The sequence below is a fragment of the Macaca mulatta genome, chromosome 14 (genome assembly GCF_049350105.2).
Source record: "Macaca mulatta isolate MMU2019108-1 chromosome 14, T2T-MMU8v2.0, whole genome shotgun sequence".
Classification (NCBI taxonomy): Eukaryota; Metazoa; Chordata; class Mammalia; order Primates; family Cercopithecidae; genus Macaca; species Macaca mulatta.
Window position 1 is genome coordinate 74,762,500 of NC_133419.1, and position 16,786 is coordinate 74,779,285.

The 16,786-nt window shown below is 37.5% G+C and overlaps 1 protein-coding gene and 1 pseudogene across 4 annotated transcripts in view; one reads left to right on the forward strand and one right to left on the reverse strand.

Moving 5' to 3' along the window:
- Nucleotides 1–16,786, reverse strand: part of PGM2L1 (phosphoglucomutase 2 like 1) — a 61,625-nt gene that overhangs the window by 23,927 nt on the left and 20,912 nt on the right. For 2 of the 4 annotated variants that reach the window (XM_077961370.1, NM_001265664.1), the window contains 4 exon segments: nucleotides 14,425–14,592; nucleotides 11,756–11,862; nucleotides 10,981–11,065; nucleotides 8,037–8,120 (listed from right to left, as the gene is read on the reverse strand). In XM_077961370.1, coding sequence (XP_077817496.1) covers nucleotides 8,037–8,120; nucleotides 10,981–11,065; nucleotides 11,756–11,862; nucleotides 14,425–14,592 — 444 coding nt within the window. 4 annotated transcript variants of the gene reach the window in all.
- Nucleotides 743–2,113, forward strand: LOC100426238 (heterogeneous nuclear ribonucleoprotein A1-like; annotated as a pseudogene).

Below are 16,786 nucleotides of genomic sequence, written 5' to 3' on the forward strand. Positions count from 1 at the left end.
AAATAAAAATGGCATTGTTGAAGCATTTCACTCTCAGTGAAAATGCAGAATAGAAAAAGTCCTGCCCACTATTATAGAGATTGTGAGGAAGCGTGTCTCTTCTTGGGTTCTGGGTAATTAAAAAAATTTTCAAATCCAAGGTCTGTACTTCAATTATTTTAGGATGAGAAACAATAAATTAACACAGAAACTGTCCCCAGTCAGTGAAACCCTTGAGGTTCTAGCAGAATTTTTAAAACAAACAAAAAACCCAGAATGCTTAAAACAAACAAAACTGTTCTGGAGGGATGCTCCCACATTTCAAGCCATAAAAAAGATTATCTCCGTAAGTCCTGAAAGCTCACGTGAAAATTTATAAAACATAAGAAAAAAAAAAAATCCTGTTCTTTCTCCCGGTCCCCTTCTCCTTGCTTTTCTGTGGACGTGATGCCTGGAGGTACAGCAACCACCATGTGATGACCATGCTTGAGGGTAAGGCCAGAAAAACTGCAAGACACAAGGCCTGACATCATGGAGCTACAGAACCATGCCTGCGGCCACCTACCCCTGGACGTTTTGTTATGTGAGAAAAATGAACTTCTATCAGCTTAAGCCACTTTTGCTGGTTTTACTTAATCTGCACCAGAAAGCATCCCTATCTGATATAGTAACATAAAAATTCATGCAACAAAATACATCCAGGAATAAACGTTAAAAAATATCTGAAAAATCTAGTTTAAAACAGTGTTTAGGTCAGCTTACTCCTTTCTGCCCGTGGACGCTGCTGAGGAAGCATCATTAAAATCTCTCTTCCCTGCCATCATGTCTAAGTCAGAGTCTCCTAAAGAGCCCAAACAGCCGAGGAAGCTCTTCCTTGGAGAGTTGAGTTTTGAAACAACCGATGAGAGCCTGAGGAGCCATTTTGAGCAATGGAGAATGCTCACGGACTGCGTGGTAATGAGAGACCCTAACACCAAGTGCTCCAAGGGCTTTGTTTTGTCACATACGCCACTGTGGAGGAGGTGGATGCAGCCATGAATGCAAGGCCACACAAGGTGGATGGAAGAGTCGTGGAACCAAAGAGAGCTGTCTCAAGAGAAGATTCTCAAAGACCAGGTGCCCACTTAACTGTGAAAAATATATTTGTTGGTGGCATTAAAGAAGGCATCGAAGAACATCACCTAAGAGATTTTTTTGAACAGTATGGGAAAATTGAAGTGATTGAAATCATGACTGACCGAGGCAGTGGCAAGAAAAGGGGCTTTGCCTTTGTAACCTTTGACGACCATGACTCCGTGGATAAGACTGTCATTCAGAAATACCATACTGTGAATGGCCACAACTGTGAAGTTAGGAAAGCCCTGTCAAAGCAAGAGATGGCTCGTGCTTCGTCCAGCCAAAGAGGTCGAAGTGGTTCTGGAAACTTTGGTGGTGGTCGTGGAGGTGGTTTCGGTGGGAATGACAACTTTGGTTGTGGAGGAAACTTCAATGGTTGTGGTGGCTTTGGTGGCAGCCATGGTGGTGGTGGACATGGTGGCAGTGGGGATGGCTATAACGGATTTGGTAATGATGGAAGCAATTTTGGAGGTGGTGGAAGTTACAATGACTTTGGCAATTACAACAATCAGTCTTCAAATTTTGGACCCGGCCAGGCGTGGTGGCTCACGCCTGTAATCCCAACACTTTGGGCGGCTGAGGTGGTGGATCACCTGAGGTCAGGAGTTCGAGGGCAGCCTGGCCAACATGACAAAACCCCATCTCTACTAAAAATACAAAAATTAGCCGGGCGTGGTGGCGGGCGCCTATAGTCCCAGCTACTTGGGAGGCTGAGGCAGGAGAATTGCTTGAACCCGGGAGGCGGAGTTTGCAGTGAGCTGAACTTGCACCACTACACTGTAGCCTGGGCAACAGAGCGAGACTCCATCTCAAAAAAAAAAAAAAAAAAATTGGACCCACGAAGGGAGGAAACTTTGGAGACAGAAGCTCTGGCTTCTGTGGTGGTGGAGGCCAATACTTTACTAATTATGAAACCAAGGTGGCTATGGTGGTTCCAGTAGCAACAGTAGCTTGGCAGTGGCAGAAGATTTTAATTACTGCCAGGAAACAAAGCTTAGCAGGAGAGGAGAGCCAGAGAAGTGACAGAGAAGCTACAGGTTACAACGGATCTGTGAACTCAGCCAAGCACAGTGGTGGCGGGGCCTACCTGTGACAAAGAAGACATGTTTCAGACAAATACTCATGTGTATGGGCAAAAAACTCGAGGACTGTATTTCTGACAAATTGTATAACAAGTTATTTTAGTTCCTGTTCTGTGGAAAGTGCAAAGCATTCCAACAAAGAGTTTTAATATGGATTTTTTTTTTTTTTTTTGCACCATGCTGTTGATTGCTAAATGTAATAGTCTGATCACGATGCTGAATAAATGTGTCTCTTTTTTTTTTAATGTGCTGTGTAAAGTTAGTCTACTCTGAAGCCATCTTGGTAAATTTCCCCAACAGTGTGAAGTTAGAATTCCTTCAGAGTGATGCCAGGTTCTATTTGGAGTTTATATACAACTTGCTTGGGTAGAGAAATCGTTGTCTTCAGAAACCTTGGTGTAGTTGAACTTACAGTTACTGTTGTGACCTGAACTTCACCACTAAAAGGGATTACCCAAGCAAAATCATGGAATTATTGGTTATAAAAATGATTATTGACACATTCTATGCAATATATCTAAAATGAATAATGTTACCAGATAAAATTATAAATGGGAATGAAGCTTGTGTTTCATCCATTATCATATGTAATCAATAAACAATTTAATTATCTTAAAAAAATGTTTAAAATGCTACTAAAGAATCTAAAAGAAGTCTTGAAAGAATAGAAAGACACACCCTATTCTTGAATAGGGAGACTCAATTATTAAAATATCAAAGCTCTCTAAATTAATAGTAAATAAAATATGATACCAATAAAAATGCCAAAATAACTTTGTTTTCAAATGGGAAAAATACCACAATATCATGCATGGAAAAATAACATAAATAAAGTCAAGAGGACTGCGAGGAAATGTCTGCAAAACAGATGGCCAAGAGCTGCTTCTTACATAGAAAGAGTTCCCATAAATCAATAAGAAACAGCAAAAGAATAATGAGCAAATAGTTTAACAGATGCAAAACTATAAAACTCCTAGAAGATATGCTGAGAGGAAGTCTAGAGGATCTTGGGTTTGGCAATAACTATTTTTTTTTTTCAGATGGAGTTTCACTCTTGTTGCCCCGGCTGGAGTGCAATGGCACAGTCTCGGCTCACTGCAACCTCTGCCTCCCAGGTTCAAGCGATTCTGCTGCTTCAGCCTCCCGAGTAGCTGGGATTACAGGTGCCTGCCACCATGCCCAGCTAATTTATTTTTTATTTTTTATTTTTTATTTTTAGTAGAGACGGGGTTTCACCATGTTAACCAGGCTGGTCTCAAACTCCTGACCTCAGGTGATCCACCCGCCTTGGCCTCCCAAAGTGCTGGGATTACAGGCATGAACCACGGTGCCCAGCTGGCAATAAATTTTTAGGTACACCACCAAAGGCATGATCCATGAAAGAAAGAATTGATAAGCTGGATTTAAAATGAAAATAAAATTTTCTGCTCTGCAAAAGACACTGCCAAGTGAATAAAAAGACAAGCCGGACTGGGAGAAATATTTGCGAAAGATATATCTGAAAAAGGACTGTTATCCAAAATATATAAAGAATTCTTAAAACTCAACAATAAGAAAGCAAAACAGACACTTCACCAGAAAGAATACACAGATGGCAAAGAAGCATATGAAAACATGTTTCACATCGTATGTCATCAGAAAAATGGAAATTAAAACAACAATGAGATACTACTGCACACCTATTAGAATGGCCAAAATCCACAACACTGACAATAGCAAATGCTGGCAAGGATGTGGAGCAACAGAAGCTCTCATTCATTGCTGGTGGGGATTTAAATAGCCACTTTAGAGACAGTTTGGCAGTTTCTTACAAAACTAAACATACTCTTGTCATATGATTCAGCACTCACACTCCTTGGTATTTACTCAAAGGAATGAAGACTTATGTCCATACAAAAATGTGCACACAAATGTTTATAGCAGCTTTATTCATAATTGCCAAAACTTGGAAGAATCTATGATGTTCTTCAGTAGGTGAATGGGGAAATAAACGGTGGTACATCCAGACAATGGAATATTCTTCTTCTGTGCTAAAAAAGAAATGAGCTATCCAGCCATGAAGAGACATGGAGGGAATTACTATGTGAAAGAAGCCAATCTAAAAAGGCTATATATTGTATATTCCAACAATATGACACTCTGGAAAAGGTAAAACTGTGGAGACAGTAAAAAGATCAGTGTTTGCCAGGGGTTAAAGAGGAGAAATGGATGAACAGGCACAACACGGAGAATTCTGGAGGCAATGGAAATACTCTGTATGAAACTATAATGGTGGATACATGTCATTATTCATTTGTCAAAACCCAAAGAATGTACAAATGAAGAATGACCCTAACATAAACTATGGGCTTTGGGTGATAATGACATGTCAATGCAGGCTCATCAAATGTACCACTCTGGTGGCGGATGTTGTTAATGCATATGTGGGGACAAGTGGGTACATGGGAAATCTCGGAACCCTCTGCTGAATTTTGCTGTGAATCTAAAACAGCTCTACAAAATAAAGTTTGTTAAAAAACAATCCTTTAACAGACTTCTCAGAAAGGGAAACACAAATATCTTATAAATACATGAAAAGACACTCAACCCCACTCATAAGACAGGTACAGATTAAAAATAACATTTCTACCAATCTGATTGGCAAAGATTAAAAGCTTTGATGATACAATCATGGAAGATAAAGGATAAAGGCCCTCATATATTGTCGATGAGGTTATTAAATGGCACGACCACCTTGAATAGGGAATGCCAAACTTTCTTTGCATATTCCTTTTGATCCAAAAGTTTCACCTCTAGGCCAGGCACAGTGGCTCACAGCATTCTGGGAGGCGGGGGCAGGAGGATCACTTGAGGCCAGAGGTTCAAGACCAGCCTGGCCAACATGGCAAAATCCTGTCTCTACTAAAAATACAAAAATTAGCTAGGTGTGGTGGTGCATGCCTGTAGTACCAGCTACCCAGGAGGCTGAGGCAAGAGAATAGCTTGAACCTCGGAGGCGAAGGTTGCAGTGAGCCGAGGTTGTGCCACTGCACTCCAGCTTGGGTGACAGAGCGAGGCTCCATCTCAAAAAACAAACACAAAAACACAAAAACTCCAAAGTTTCACCTCTAAAAATCTATCGTACAGATCAGCAGTGCCCAAAAGAAGTATGTGCACCACAAATGCAAGCCACATATAAAATTTAAAATTTTCTAGTAGTCACATTAAAAAATGCATAGATGAAATTAATTTTATGAATAAAGCATATATATTCATGCACATATATATTCATATCATTCATATGTGTATATATTCATGCCATTCATACATATGTATATCTGCTTCATTCATCTTTAAAAATCTATATAGATGAATCATAATTTATATAATCAATCCTCTATCGATGAACATTTCATTTGCTTCTGATCTTCTGCTATGTATAAACAGTGCCACAGTAAACATTCTTCTACATTCATCTTTGTTTTATTTTTTTCTTTTTTGAAACAGAGTTTTACTCTGTAGTCCAGGCTGGAGTGCAGTGGTGTGATCACAGTTCACTGCACTCTCTGACAGAGGAGCCCTCTCCTCTCCCGGGCTCTCCAAAAAATACAATGTCACATATACAAATATATACATATACAAACACACACATATACATATATATTTTTTCCTTAATATACAAGCACAGGTTAAAATATACATATTGACTATATATACACATGTATGTATATATATGTACATCTATATGTGTGTATGTATACATGTATATACATATATACACATACATACACATAGAATGAGAAGAGGGGAAGGGAGAGGGAGAAAGAAAAAGACAGTCTGTAAGACATATTGTTGTATGAAATCAGCAAGGCACAGAACACTATTATATAGTACCCTACCATTTATGGGGAAAAAGACGGGGAAGTGACAAACACATACATATTTATATATGTGTGGACTATCCCTAAACAGAAATGAAAACTGGAAACAGTATTTGCTTCTGAGAAACGGTACTAGGGGACAGAGATAGGACAGATACTTTTTACTGTTTAACTTTTTAACCTTGTGCTTACATATTAAGGAGAAAAAATATTTGAGGGTCCACTATGTGCCAAATATGTTCAATAGCAATGAATATCAAGGCAGACTAAGTCTCTCTACCTACGAACTTATATTTAGGGGATGGGGGTGAGGAGGGTCAAATAAATAAGATAATTCATCATAAAGAAACTAGATCCACAGCCTGGGCAACATAGCAAGACCCTGTCTCTACTAAATATAAAAAAATTAGCTGGGTATGGTGACTTATGCCTGTGGTTGGGAGGCTGAGGCAGGAGGATTGCTTGAACTTGGAAGGTTGAGGCTGCAGTGAGCTGTGATTGTGCCACTGCACTCCAGCCTTGGTGACAGAGCAAGACCTTGTCTTAAAAAATAAAAATAAACAAATAAAAAAAGAAAGAAAGAGAGAGAGAAGGAAGGGACGGAGGGAGGAAGAAAAAAAAAAGGCAGGCAAGTGGTATACACCTGTAGCCCCAGCTACATGAGAGGCTGAGGCTGGAGAACTCCCTGAGTTTAGGAGTTTGAGGCTACAGTGATCATACCACTGCACTGAAGGAGGACCACTCTTAGGTGTATATGCTGTGGAGGAATCAAGAACTCTCTAACAGACACCTCTAACAGGAACCTCAAAAGTAGTGTATCTAGAACAGAGTTCTTGATTACCCCACAACATATACACCTAAGAGTGGTCCTCCTTCAATCTCTTATCTCTGTAAATTAACATTACCACCCACCCAAACAAAAACCAAGAATCATTCTTGATTACTTCCTTTCCCTAACATTTAATCTACTAACAGGTTCTACAGATGCTGTGGCTAAAATAGAGGTTGAATATGTTTACCTCTGCCCATGTCCTCTACCAATCACCATTCTAAACCATTGTTGTCTTCTGTCTGAACCAAAGCATCCTAACTGGTCTCTTCCCTGCTTCCATTGTTCTCCCTGCAATCCATCCTCCACGAAGCAGACAGTGATCCCTTAGAACATAAACTTTCCTGCTTAAAGTTCTTCAGTGGCTTCTTATTCTTTTGATAAAACCCAACCCCCTTGCCTTGGAGCTTATAAGTCTGCATAATCTGCCTCCTGCTTGTTTCTTCATTCCTTCCCTTCCTGTGCTCACTGCATTCCAGTCATACCGCTGCTACCCTCTGTTCTCTAGCTCCTCCAACATAGCAAGTGCTAATTTTGCTCTAACATGTGTGGTGACCCAAAACTCTATAACTTAAGTCCAGATTTCTCCCCTGAGCTACAAGTCTATATATCCAACTACCTATAGGAACGCAGGCTTATCACCCACTCAGAAGCCCCAAACGGTGGTTCAATACTGTGCTGCATTCTTCTATTTCCCCTCCAGAGCCACTTTTCACCCTTCTCCACTCTGCTTTCTGCCACAGAGGCTGACCTATCAAGTGGAATCCTGTGGCCAACAAGGAGCTCCAGCAGAAAGTCAGAGGGAGAGGAGAGTGAGGATAAGGTACCATTCCTCTGGCTCTGTTGTTGAAAACTCCCACTCATTTTTCAAGTTCTTGCTGCAATGTGACTTTATGAAATGGTAGAGAGGATGGATTTAGGAAGGGATAGAGAAATCAAGGACAATTAGAAATAAAAGAACTAAAGAAGAGATTTTTGTAATCGTACACATTGAGAAATAATAAATGCCATTAGGGATACACATTCTTTGAGGACCAGCCTCAGTGTTTTTAACCTTTTGTTCCCAACGTCTAGCTCTGCTCTCCAGTATAGAAAACATACTCAGCACATATTATTTGAATAAAAAAGATGACCTATAAGATAAACAAAGGTCAGGAGTCCAAGGTTTACCTTGTATCCATTGTCTTCCTTGCGGTTGTGAGAGGCAGTAATCATCACACCTGCAACTGCTTTGAGCTTCTGAACTGCATATGGCTGAAAAATAAATAACACCATAGTTCCATTTTGCTTCCTAGCTATTTACACATTTGACATGAGAATAACTTTGATTAAATGACAGGAAAAGCATTATAGTATGATATTGCTTTTGTTAATACACTCTTTATTTTCTATTTACTTGATTTTTCCTTATACCTTTATTATAAGATTTCCTTCCTTTTACTTTTTTGGATTTCTTCTGTTTTAGCACAAACATGTTAAGCGAAAGCCAACTCATTATTTTAAAATCTTTTTTTTCCTTATATATTCATTAAGGCTATACATTTCCCTCTAAGTAGGGCTTTAGTTAAAACCCATAATTTTTACTATGTATTGTTTTCATTATTGCTCACTTTTAAATACCTACAGGCAGTCCTTGCTTTGCTCAGTTCCTATACATGAATTACTGATATTATGCTTTTGTTAAATAGCTCCAGTCTCCCAACAACATGTTCAAATTTCATTTACCACAGTAATATTAACCATAACTGCATCAAGTACACACTTGGCTTCTAGCTCTTCAGTCCACACATCCCTACATTTATAACAGAGCCACATCATGATGAGTGATCAATCATGTCACTCTTTAAAAGGGTGTCAGTGATTGGTCACTGAGCATCTGTTTTTTAGCGCTCACACAAACTGCAAAACATGTGGCTCTATTGCCTCCTTTTCTCCCAGTAATAGACCCATATGACAGTATACAAAAATGGATAATGGAAAGTAGGAATTAGCCAACAAAGGTGAAAGTGCAGCAAATAAACAAAAAGGAGTAATAATAGAGGGAAATTTGAATTGAACATAAATGAAGTTATAGAAAAAATAAGTGGGAATGCTGACACTGCTGCCATTCAAGAGACTTTAGACATACTACCAGGGAAGTGTAGTGAAGGGGAACACATGGATTAAATGAGGAACGAGACTGTGATGAGAAGGATGAAGATGTCCCAGAAGAAGTGACACCAACAAAGAAACCTTCACATTAAAGGAACTCCCAGAGATATTTCACAAGATTGAAATTAACAAAGGATAAGATGCTGGACGTGTATCCAAACTCAGAAAGGTATATTAACGATTTGCCAAGGCACAGATCAAGATGCTTGCTTGTAATATAAGTAAGTTATAACCACAAGAAGCAAGCTCTAGGCCGGGCGCGGTGGCTCAAGCCTGTAATCCCAGCACTTTGGGAGGCCAAGACGGGCGGATCACAAGGTCAGGAGATCGAGACCATCCTGGCTAATACGGCGAAACCCCGTCTCTACTAAAAAAAAAAATACAAAAAACTAGCCGGGCGTGGTGGCGGGCACCTGTAGTCCCGGCTACTTGGGAGGCTGAGGCAGGAGAATGGCATGAACCCGGGGGGCGGAGCTTGCAGTGAGCCGAGATCGCGCCACTGCACTCCAGCCTGGGGCACAGAGCAAGACTCCGTCTCAAAAAAAAAAAAAAAAAAAAAAAAAAAAAAGAAGCAAGCTCTGTTTATCTCCTGATAAGTTTTATTTATTGATTGATTGAGACGGAGTCTTGCTCTGTTGTCCAGGCTGGAGTTCAGTGGCACGATCTCAGCTCACTGCAACCTCTGCCTCGCAGGTTCAAGCAATTCTCGTGCCTCAGCCTCCTGAGTAGCTGGGATTACAGGCATGCGCCACCATGCCTGGCTAATTTTTGTATTTTTAGTAGAGATCGTGTTCCACTGTGTTGGTCAGGCTGGTCTGAAACTCCTGACCTCAGGTGATCCACCTGCCTTGGCCTTCCAAAGTGCTGGGATTACAGGCATGAGCCATCACCCCCAGCCTCCTGATAAGTTCTTTTTACAAAGAAATAAAGTACTTTAGTTACCAATGTTTCTTAATGTTTTAAATTACAATGTACTAAATAAACATTAGTTTTACCATTGTTTTTTCTTTTTCCTTATACATTTTTACCCAAGAGTAAGAGTGTTTTTAATGTTGTGGCAAAAAAAAAAAAAAAAAAAAAAAAAAAAAAAAGTTAAAGGTCATGGAACAGTCATAATTTTTCTCATTGATGATTAAGATCATCTGGCATTTTCTTAATCCAGTCTATCATTGATGGACATTTGGGTTGGTTCCAAGTCTTTGCTATTGTGAATAGTGCCGCGATAAACCAACATGGCACATGTATACATATGTAACAAACCTGCAAGTTGTGCACATGTACCCTAGAACTTAAAGTATAACCAAAAAAAAAAAAAAAAAGAAAAGATCACTTGGCATGGTTTTGGCTTATACAACTGTCTTTATAGCCCCCACACTCTGTGCAAAGCAAGGACTGCCTGTCATTTCTAATCTGCATTATGTTATCTTCCTTAATCCATGAATAGTTTATGAATGTGTTTTTAAAATTCCAAACATGGGAGGATTTATGGGCTTTTTTATTTCTGATTTTATTGCATTGGGGTCCAGGTATATGGCTTGATAAGCAGCTCTTTGGCATTTGCTGAGACTGTGATTCTGCTTAATAATAATGTAAATCCTATCATCATACAATAGAGAATTTTTACACACATACACACACACACCCAGATCAAGTCAGCTGACAATGTGTTCAAATCTATCCTTCATCATTTTTGTCTGCCCAATGAATCAATTTCTGAAAGAAGATATTAAAATATTCCACTATAACTGTAGACTTGTCAACGTTTATAGATCAAGTTCTCAGCTAAGTTGAACAAATGTCTGTTGAATGAAAATAAACTCAAAGCAAAATTTGTTTTTCTTCCATTGGTCCCTTATATTACTCCACACAGAACTACATGCACAAAAAAGATTTGAATCCTAGTTGATTTCAGAAATATTTTCAAGAGCAGCAAGCTCTATGATCACCAACACAACACACTTACTACAAAAGGTGTAGGAACATATCTTGAAAAAAGGTACACAGGAACATCTTTGGCCAGCAAGACTGCAGCAGTGAGTTTAGCAAGCCTAAAAAAAGGGAGATTTCATTTAGTCCTTTGCCTGCCATACTTTTTAAAAACCAACCTTCCACATAGATGTTTCATATGATAATTAGTCTGAATAAATAGTAGCCTAATATATCCTATTCTTATAATAACTGATTATTTAAACTTCATGCCCTAATTGGAAAATTTTAAATAAATAAGATTTTTTTTAAAAAAAAGAGTTTAACAACTAATAGAATTGACATTTCAATTTCCTCTTTTTCCCTCATTCATCTTTTGATGGCTCTTTTACTAAGAAATAAAATCTGTAAAAGGCAAAAAGAATGGAAAAAGTGATATGAGACTTTGATAAACTCAATATGCATTATTACCCCGAAAAAACACCCTAAGACTAATCTAATAGGCATATAATGAGAATATAAGCTACATAATGACTACTGCCCAGTGCCTTTGCCAAAATACTAAAGTAATAAGCTATGATGTCATTCTAAATATGAACTCTAAATATTTTAAATTTTTACTTCTTTCTGTAAAATCTAAAGCTTTTCTTTGAAACACTTTTTATTCTATTTCAGCTCTAAAGTAAATATTAGCATGTGATCACATTTCTATCTGACAGTCTACTGTTTCGGAAATCCTACTACTGGACAAAAAATTTTTTAATATGTTTTATTCTATTTCAACTTAATCTTTAAAACAATTAACTCTGTACCTCTGGCTGCTGCAGCTGCTAGTTACTTGACCCCGAGTGTCATACCCAACCACAAAGCCTCTCTGCTTGAAGTCTGAGAAACATCTCTCAAGGTATTTGTACATCCCCTGAAGCAAATAAACACAAAAGATTAGTCCTAATGGATGCTTGCATTTCATATGACTCAGAATCTCTTATTTTTATGTTTGCTGTGCAGCTGACTGGCTGCTAGGGAAGTGGCTTCTGCCTTTATGCCCATGCTTACCAGTGTGGGAGCAATACTGTTCAATCCAGAAATGTAAGATGACAAACATATCCTGGATTTTCAGACACATTTAATACCATGGAAATACCGATTTAATAACCACTAAATCCAATACAATAAGTAAAACATTAGGAAAAGCAGAAGAAACATGAGCATCAATAAGCTAAAAAAAAAAAAAGATTAGAAGAGCCAACATAAATTGTTTCTTGTCTGAAGGCTCTAGAGAACAGAATTTTAATTGTCTTAAGTCCTTGCTAGATCATATGATTGAAGTTAACCAAAAGATTTGACCTATTTATGATGCAAACATTTTTAATCAGCAACACAGTTCTTCACTAGAACATTTCTTATGATGATTGATCCCATTTGTAATTCTTTGGTTTTAAAATCTCACAGAAAAGTAATACCATAGACTAGAAAAACGTGCAGTCATGGATGACAAAAAAATGAAATAAAGTATTTCATATTGAAAACATCACAATGACAAACTAAAACCATTTAACTACCTTACAAATGATTTGTTAAGTTTAATAAATACTTTAATATCTAAAAATAACATTTTAACATTTTATATTATTACAGTCCTTTAAAATGAGTTCCACATAAAAGATGGGACATTTAATCCTAACACCCTGAAAAGAAAGCAATGCAGACACCATTTCTAATTTGGTCTCTTTCAATATGTCTTTTAAGAAGAGGAGACAATAAGATTAAAGCTCCATGTAATGTCTTGCCTAAGGCCAAACTAAGTTATACTGATTTATTGAAGACCTATTATATGGCAGGCACTGCTAAATAAGTATATGGTAGCACCAAACAAAGCCACAGTGACTTCTGGTGCCTGAGTTTCTCAAGTACAATTAATTTTCCCAACCTATAAGCTATGAGTGAGTGCATGCTTAGTATATTAGCTAGATTCGACAACTTATTTCTAATGACGATACTATCCTAAAACCTCACAGACCCTCATATTAATCTCTGCTATCAGAATGCATCTTATTTCCCTATATTTTTAGGTTGGTGGGAAAGTAATTGTAGTTTTTGCCATTAAAAAAATGACCAAAACCTCAATTACTTTTGCACCAATCTAATAGAGTCTGAAAAGGGCTAGGGCTTAAGAATCAGATTCCATCCAGCTTTTCCATTTCACACAATGGAATCCCAACTCCAGTGAAAATGTGCACTTCTGTAGAAATTGCTTTTCAAACACCTCCCCTACCCATTTTTGTAAAGTCAAGAAATCTTCACTTAGAATGAAAGCATATGAAAAGACTAAATGTGTAAGAAAATAATGAACTAAAGCATCTCTGGTTGAGGAATAGGGGGAGGGGTGGGTGAGGAAGGGGCAGGTATCCTACCTATCCAACCATCCTGTCATTCCTTCTCTCCTACCTCTGCATTAGGCCTTGGCTTTAGAGAATTCTCTCAGAATAAGGCTAAAGATGATTTACTGTTTGGGAGTATCGATTAGAATTATGTCTACTGAATAATTCTCTAGCCCAGAACTATTTTTAGTATAAGCTAAATACATTATTGGTCTCAAAAGTATCGTTATTTGAAACAGGATGATTCACTTGCAAAGAGAAGCAATTTGTTTCTAGAGTGAGCTGCATAACAATGGAGAGAAGTAAAACAAATTGTATCATATTACACAACTGTATTAACTCTTACGTGGATATAGAAACCCACATAAAGGATATGTGATAAAGGAAAATATTTTCAACTAAATTTTCCAAATTCTGGTTAACCTTTATAAATGGCCATATGCCAAAATGAGTAGTTATTTTCTTCTACCTAAGTTTGTTTCTTTGTATTAATTGGATATGCTAATATACACTTCTTGGTTTCAAATGCAAAGCAACATTGTTAAGAAGTTGACAATGGCAACCAAAATAACTCTTAATCAGAAAGTCAGTCTGTGACCGTGAAGATACATAAATGACTTCTAAAATCTTGGGCAAGACTAAAGGTCAGAATTGAGTTTACAGTTTTTACTTATATAAGAGTAACTTAGGGGAAATAAAGCTTTGTGTGTGTGTGCATTTAGAATGGCACTACTTAATTTATAAATTAAAAAAAAAAAACAGACTGAGAAAAAGTACACTTTTTTTTTGAGACAGAGTCTCGCTCTGTCGTCAGGCTGGAATGCAGTGGTGCAATCTCGGCTCACTGCAACCTCCGACTCCCAGGTTCAAGCAATTCTCCTGCCTCAGCCTCCCAAGTAGCTGAGACTACAGGCACGCACCACCATGCCCAGCTAATTTTTGTATTTTTAGTAGAGATGGGGTTTCACCATGTTGGCCAGGATGATTTCGATCTCTTGACCTCGTGATCCGCCCGCCTCAGCCTCCCAAAGAGATGGGATTACAGGCATGAGCCACCATGTCTGGTCAAAAGTACACTCTTGATACTTGATAATACTTACCTGTGTTGACTGTATTACTGTAAGGTCATTAATATAGCAAAACCCTGCCCCCATGGCAGAACGGAGTCCTGCAGTCCCAAAAGTCATTCGGCAACAAAGACGATCTCGCAGCTCCTTGTTCATCCCATTCCGTAACAGGTTTTCAATCTGCTCTTTTGTTTTGGGATTCTATAAAGAAGAAGTATTAAAACTTAACCAGGAATCCAAGCAGAGTCCTAATATTAAGCCCTTCGGAGGGGTCAATGTGTATATATCACAAGGTTCAACATTCAATATAAATTCCACAGTGCTACTTCTTTGTACGTATGATAAAATAATACCTGCCATTCACTGAGTCCCCAAAGGAGAAAGGGCCTGTTGAGGGTGATTTACATATCTCTAAATTTTATAGCATTTGTATAGCATATTAAAGAATGTTGTTTTTTAAAAAATTTGATATTTAAGAGCTTTGAATCCAAAATAAACCTCTTAGTAAAAAATGACATCAATTAAGTTAGAGTCCATGTTAGATTTCAATCATAGTTCACTGTAACCTCAAACTCCTGGGCTCAAGTAATCTAGCCTCAGCCTCTTGAGTAGCTGGGACTACAGGCATGCGCCACTACACCTGGCTAATACATTAAGTTTTAAGAGAAATAGAGACACTACTGGATAAATACCATCAAAACATGCCTACCAGTTACCTACCTAGACCTCTGCAATTCAAAATGAACAGATATTCCTTTCTACTGCTTAAAAATCACAGAAAACGATTCAATTTATCTATGGCACAAGTTGGCCATAAAAATATTTTATGTGTTAAGTGTGAACTTAATTAAGAATGAGAATACAAATTCATTCCAAAAATGGTTTGTGAGGCAGGGCATGCCAACATCTATATTTGGGATTCTGTATTTCATTGTCATGTACTTTAACTTATTTTCATAAATCTCAAGAATACCTGTCACTGAAAATGGTGCTTCACAAAAGAATATCAAGTTTCGGCTGGGCGTGGTGGCTCACGCCTGTAATCCCAGCACTTTGGGAGGCCGAGACACATATATATATGCTTTAACATCTATTAGTTTTATATATATAAATATATAAATATAAATATATTTATATACATATATAAATATATATATGCTTTAACATCTATTAGTTATATACATACATAAATATATATGTGTGTGTGTATATATATATATAAAATCCAGACTCAAGGAGCTTCTGTTTCATAAATGGCACACACTAACAAATAACTTACATAAAAATATGAATAGCTCTTAAGGGAAAAATATGAATAACAGTATCTGGGATACTATCATTTCTAAGATACCACTAGATTTCATAGGTCAAAGAGACTTGAAGAGGGCTAACATTTAAAGGTGGGCATAAGAATGGCAAAAATTGAATAGACTCTTCACGTTTAGAGGGTACATAGCACTGTAATACCCTGCTAGTAGGAATGTAAATTGGGATAGTCTTTTTACAGTGGTTTTACAGCAAGTATCAAATTTTAAATTGCACATGCCTTTTGGCCCATAGATGTCTGTCCACAAAAATACCTTCACATGAACAGTAACATTTATTCATATAAGAAGGTTCACTGCAGCACCTGTATGGTTAGTATTATTATTAATATTACCATTGTATAGAGGAGGAAACTAAGATTTAGAGAGGGAGCCTAGTATCACTGAGCTGGTACTGGAAATTTAGACAGTTTGGGAACCTAAGCTGGTCTGGCTCTAAAGCCTATGCCATCTCACTACAAACAAAATAATTGTGTTGGGGTGTTAATAATGCTTCTGATAACAATTTAATTCCAGTTACAAAGCAAAGTGATGTTCCTTTTTATTACAGGTATAGTGTGTATATATATATTGTATGTATATATAGTATATATGTGTATATAGTATATGTGTATATATACAGTATGTGTATATGTGTATATATGTAGTATGTATAGTGTATGTATATATATATCTAATATATATGTATATACACATATACATATATGTATGTGTATATACATATGTATACACACACACACATATATATAAATGATCCACCAGACATAAATGCTGTTGGTTACTGAGTATACTTCCTAATGTTTAACTGCACAGCTACTAGAGTAGGGCCTAAAAATTCCATTCCCAATTACAGACTTCACAAGCAGTACTAACCTAATTCCTGGTTGTTGAAAAGCTTGTAAGTTAGAGAAAAATGAAAATGAATAAAGAATCATGATATACTAGATATAACAAATACACTTTTATGGCAAAAAGCTAAATAATTATGACAACAGGCATTTGAAATCTACTTTACACTCAGATTTCTCCACTATTTAACAGTGAGACATTAAATTAGATGTTGATGTTAT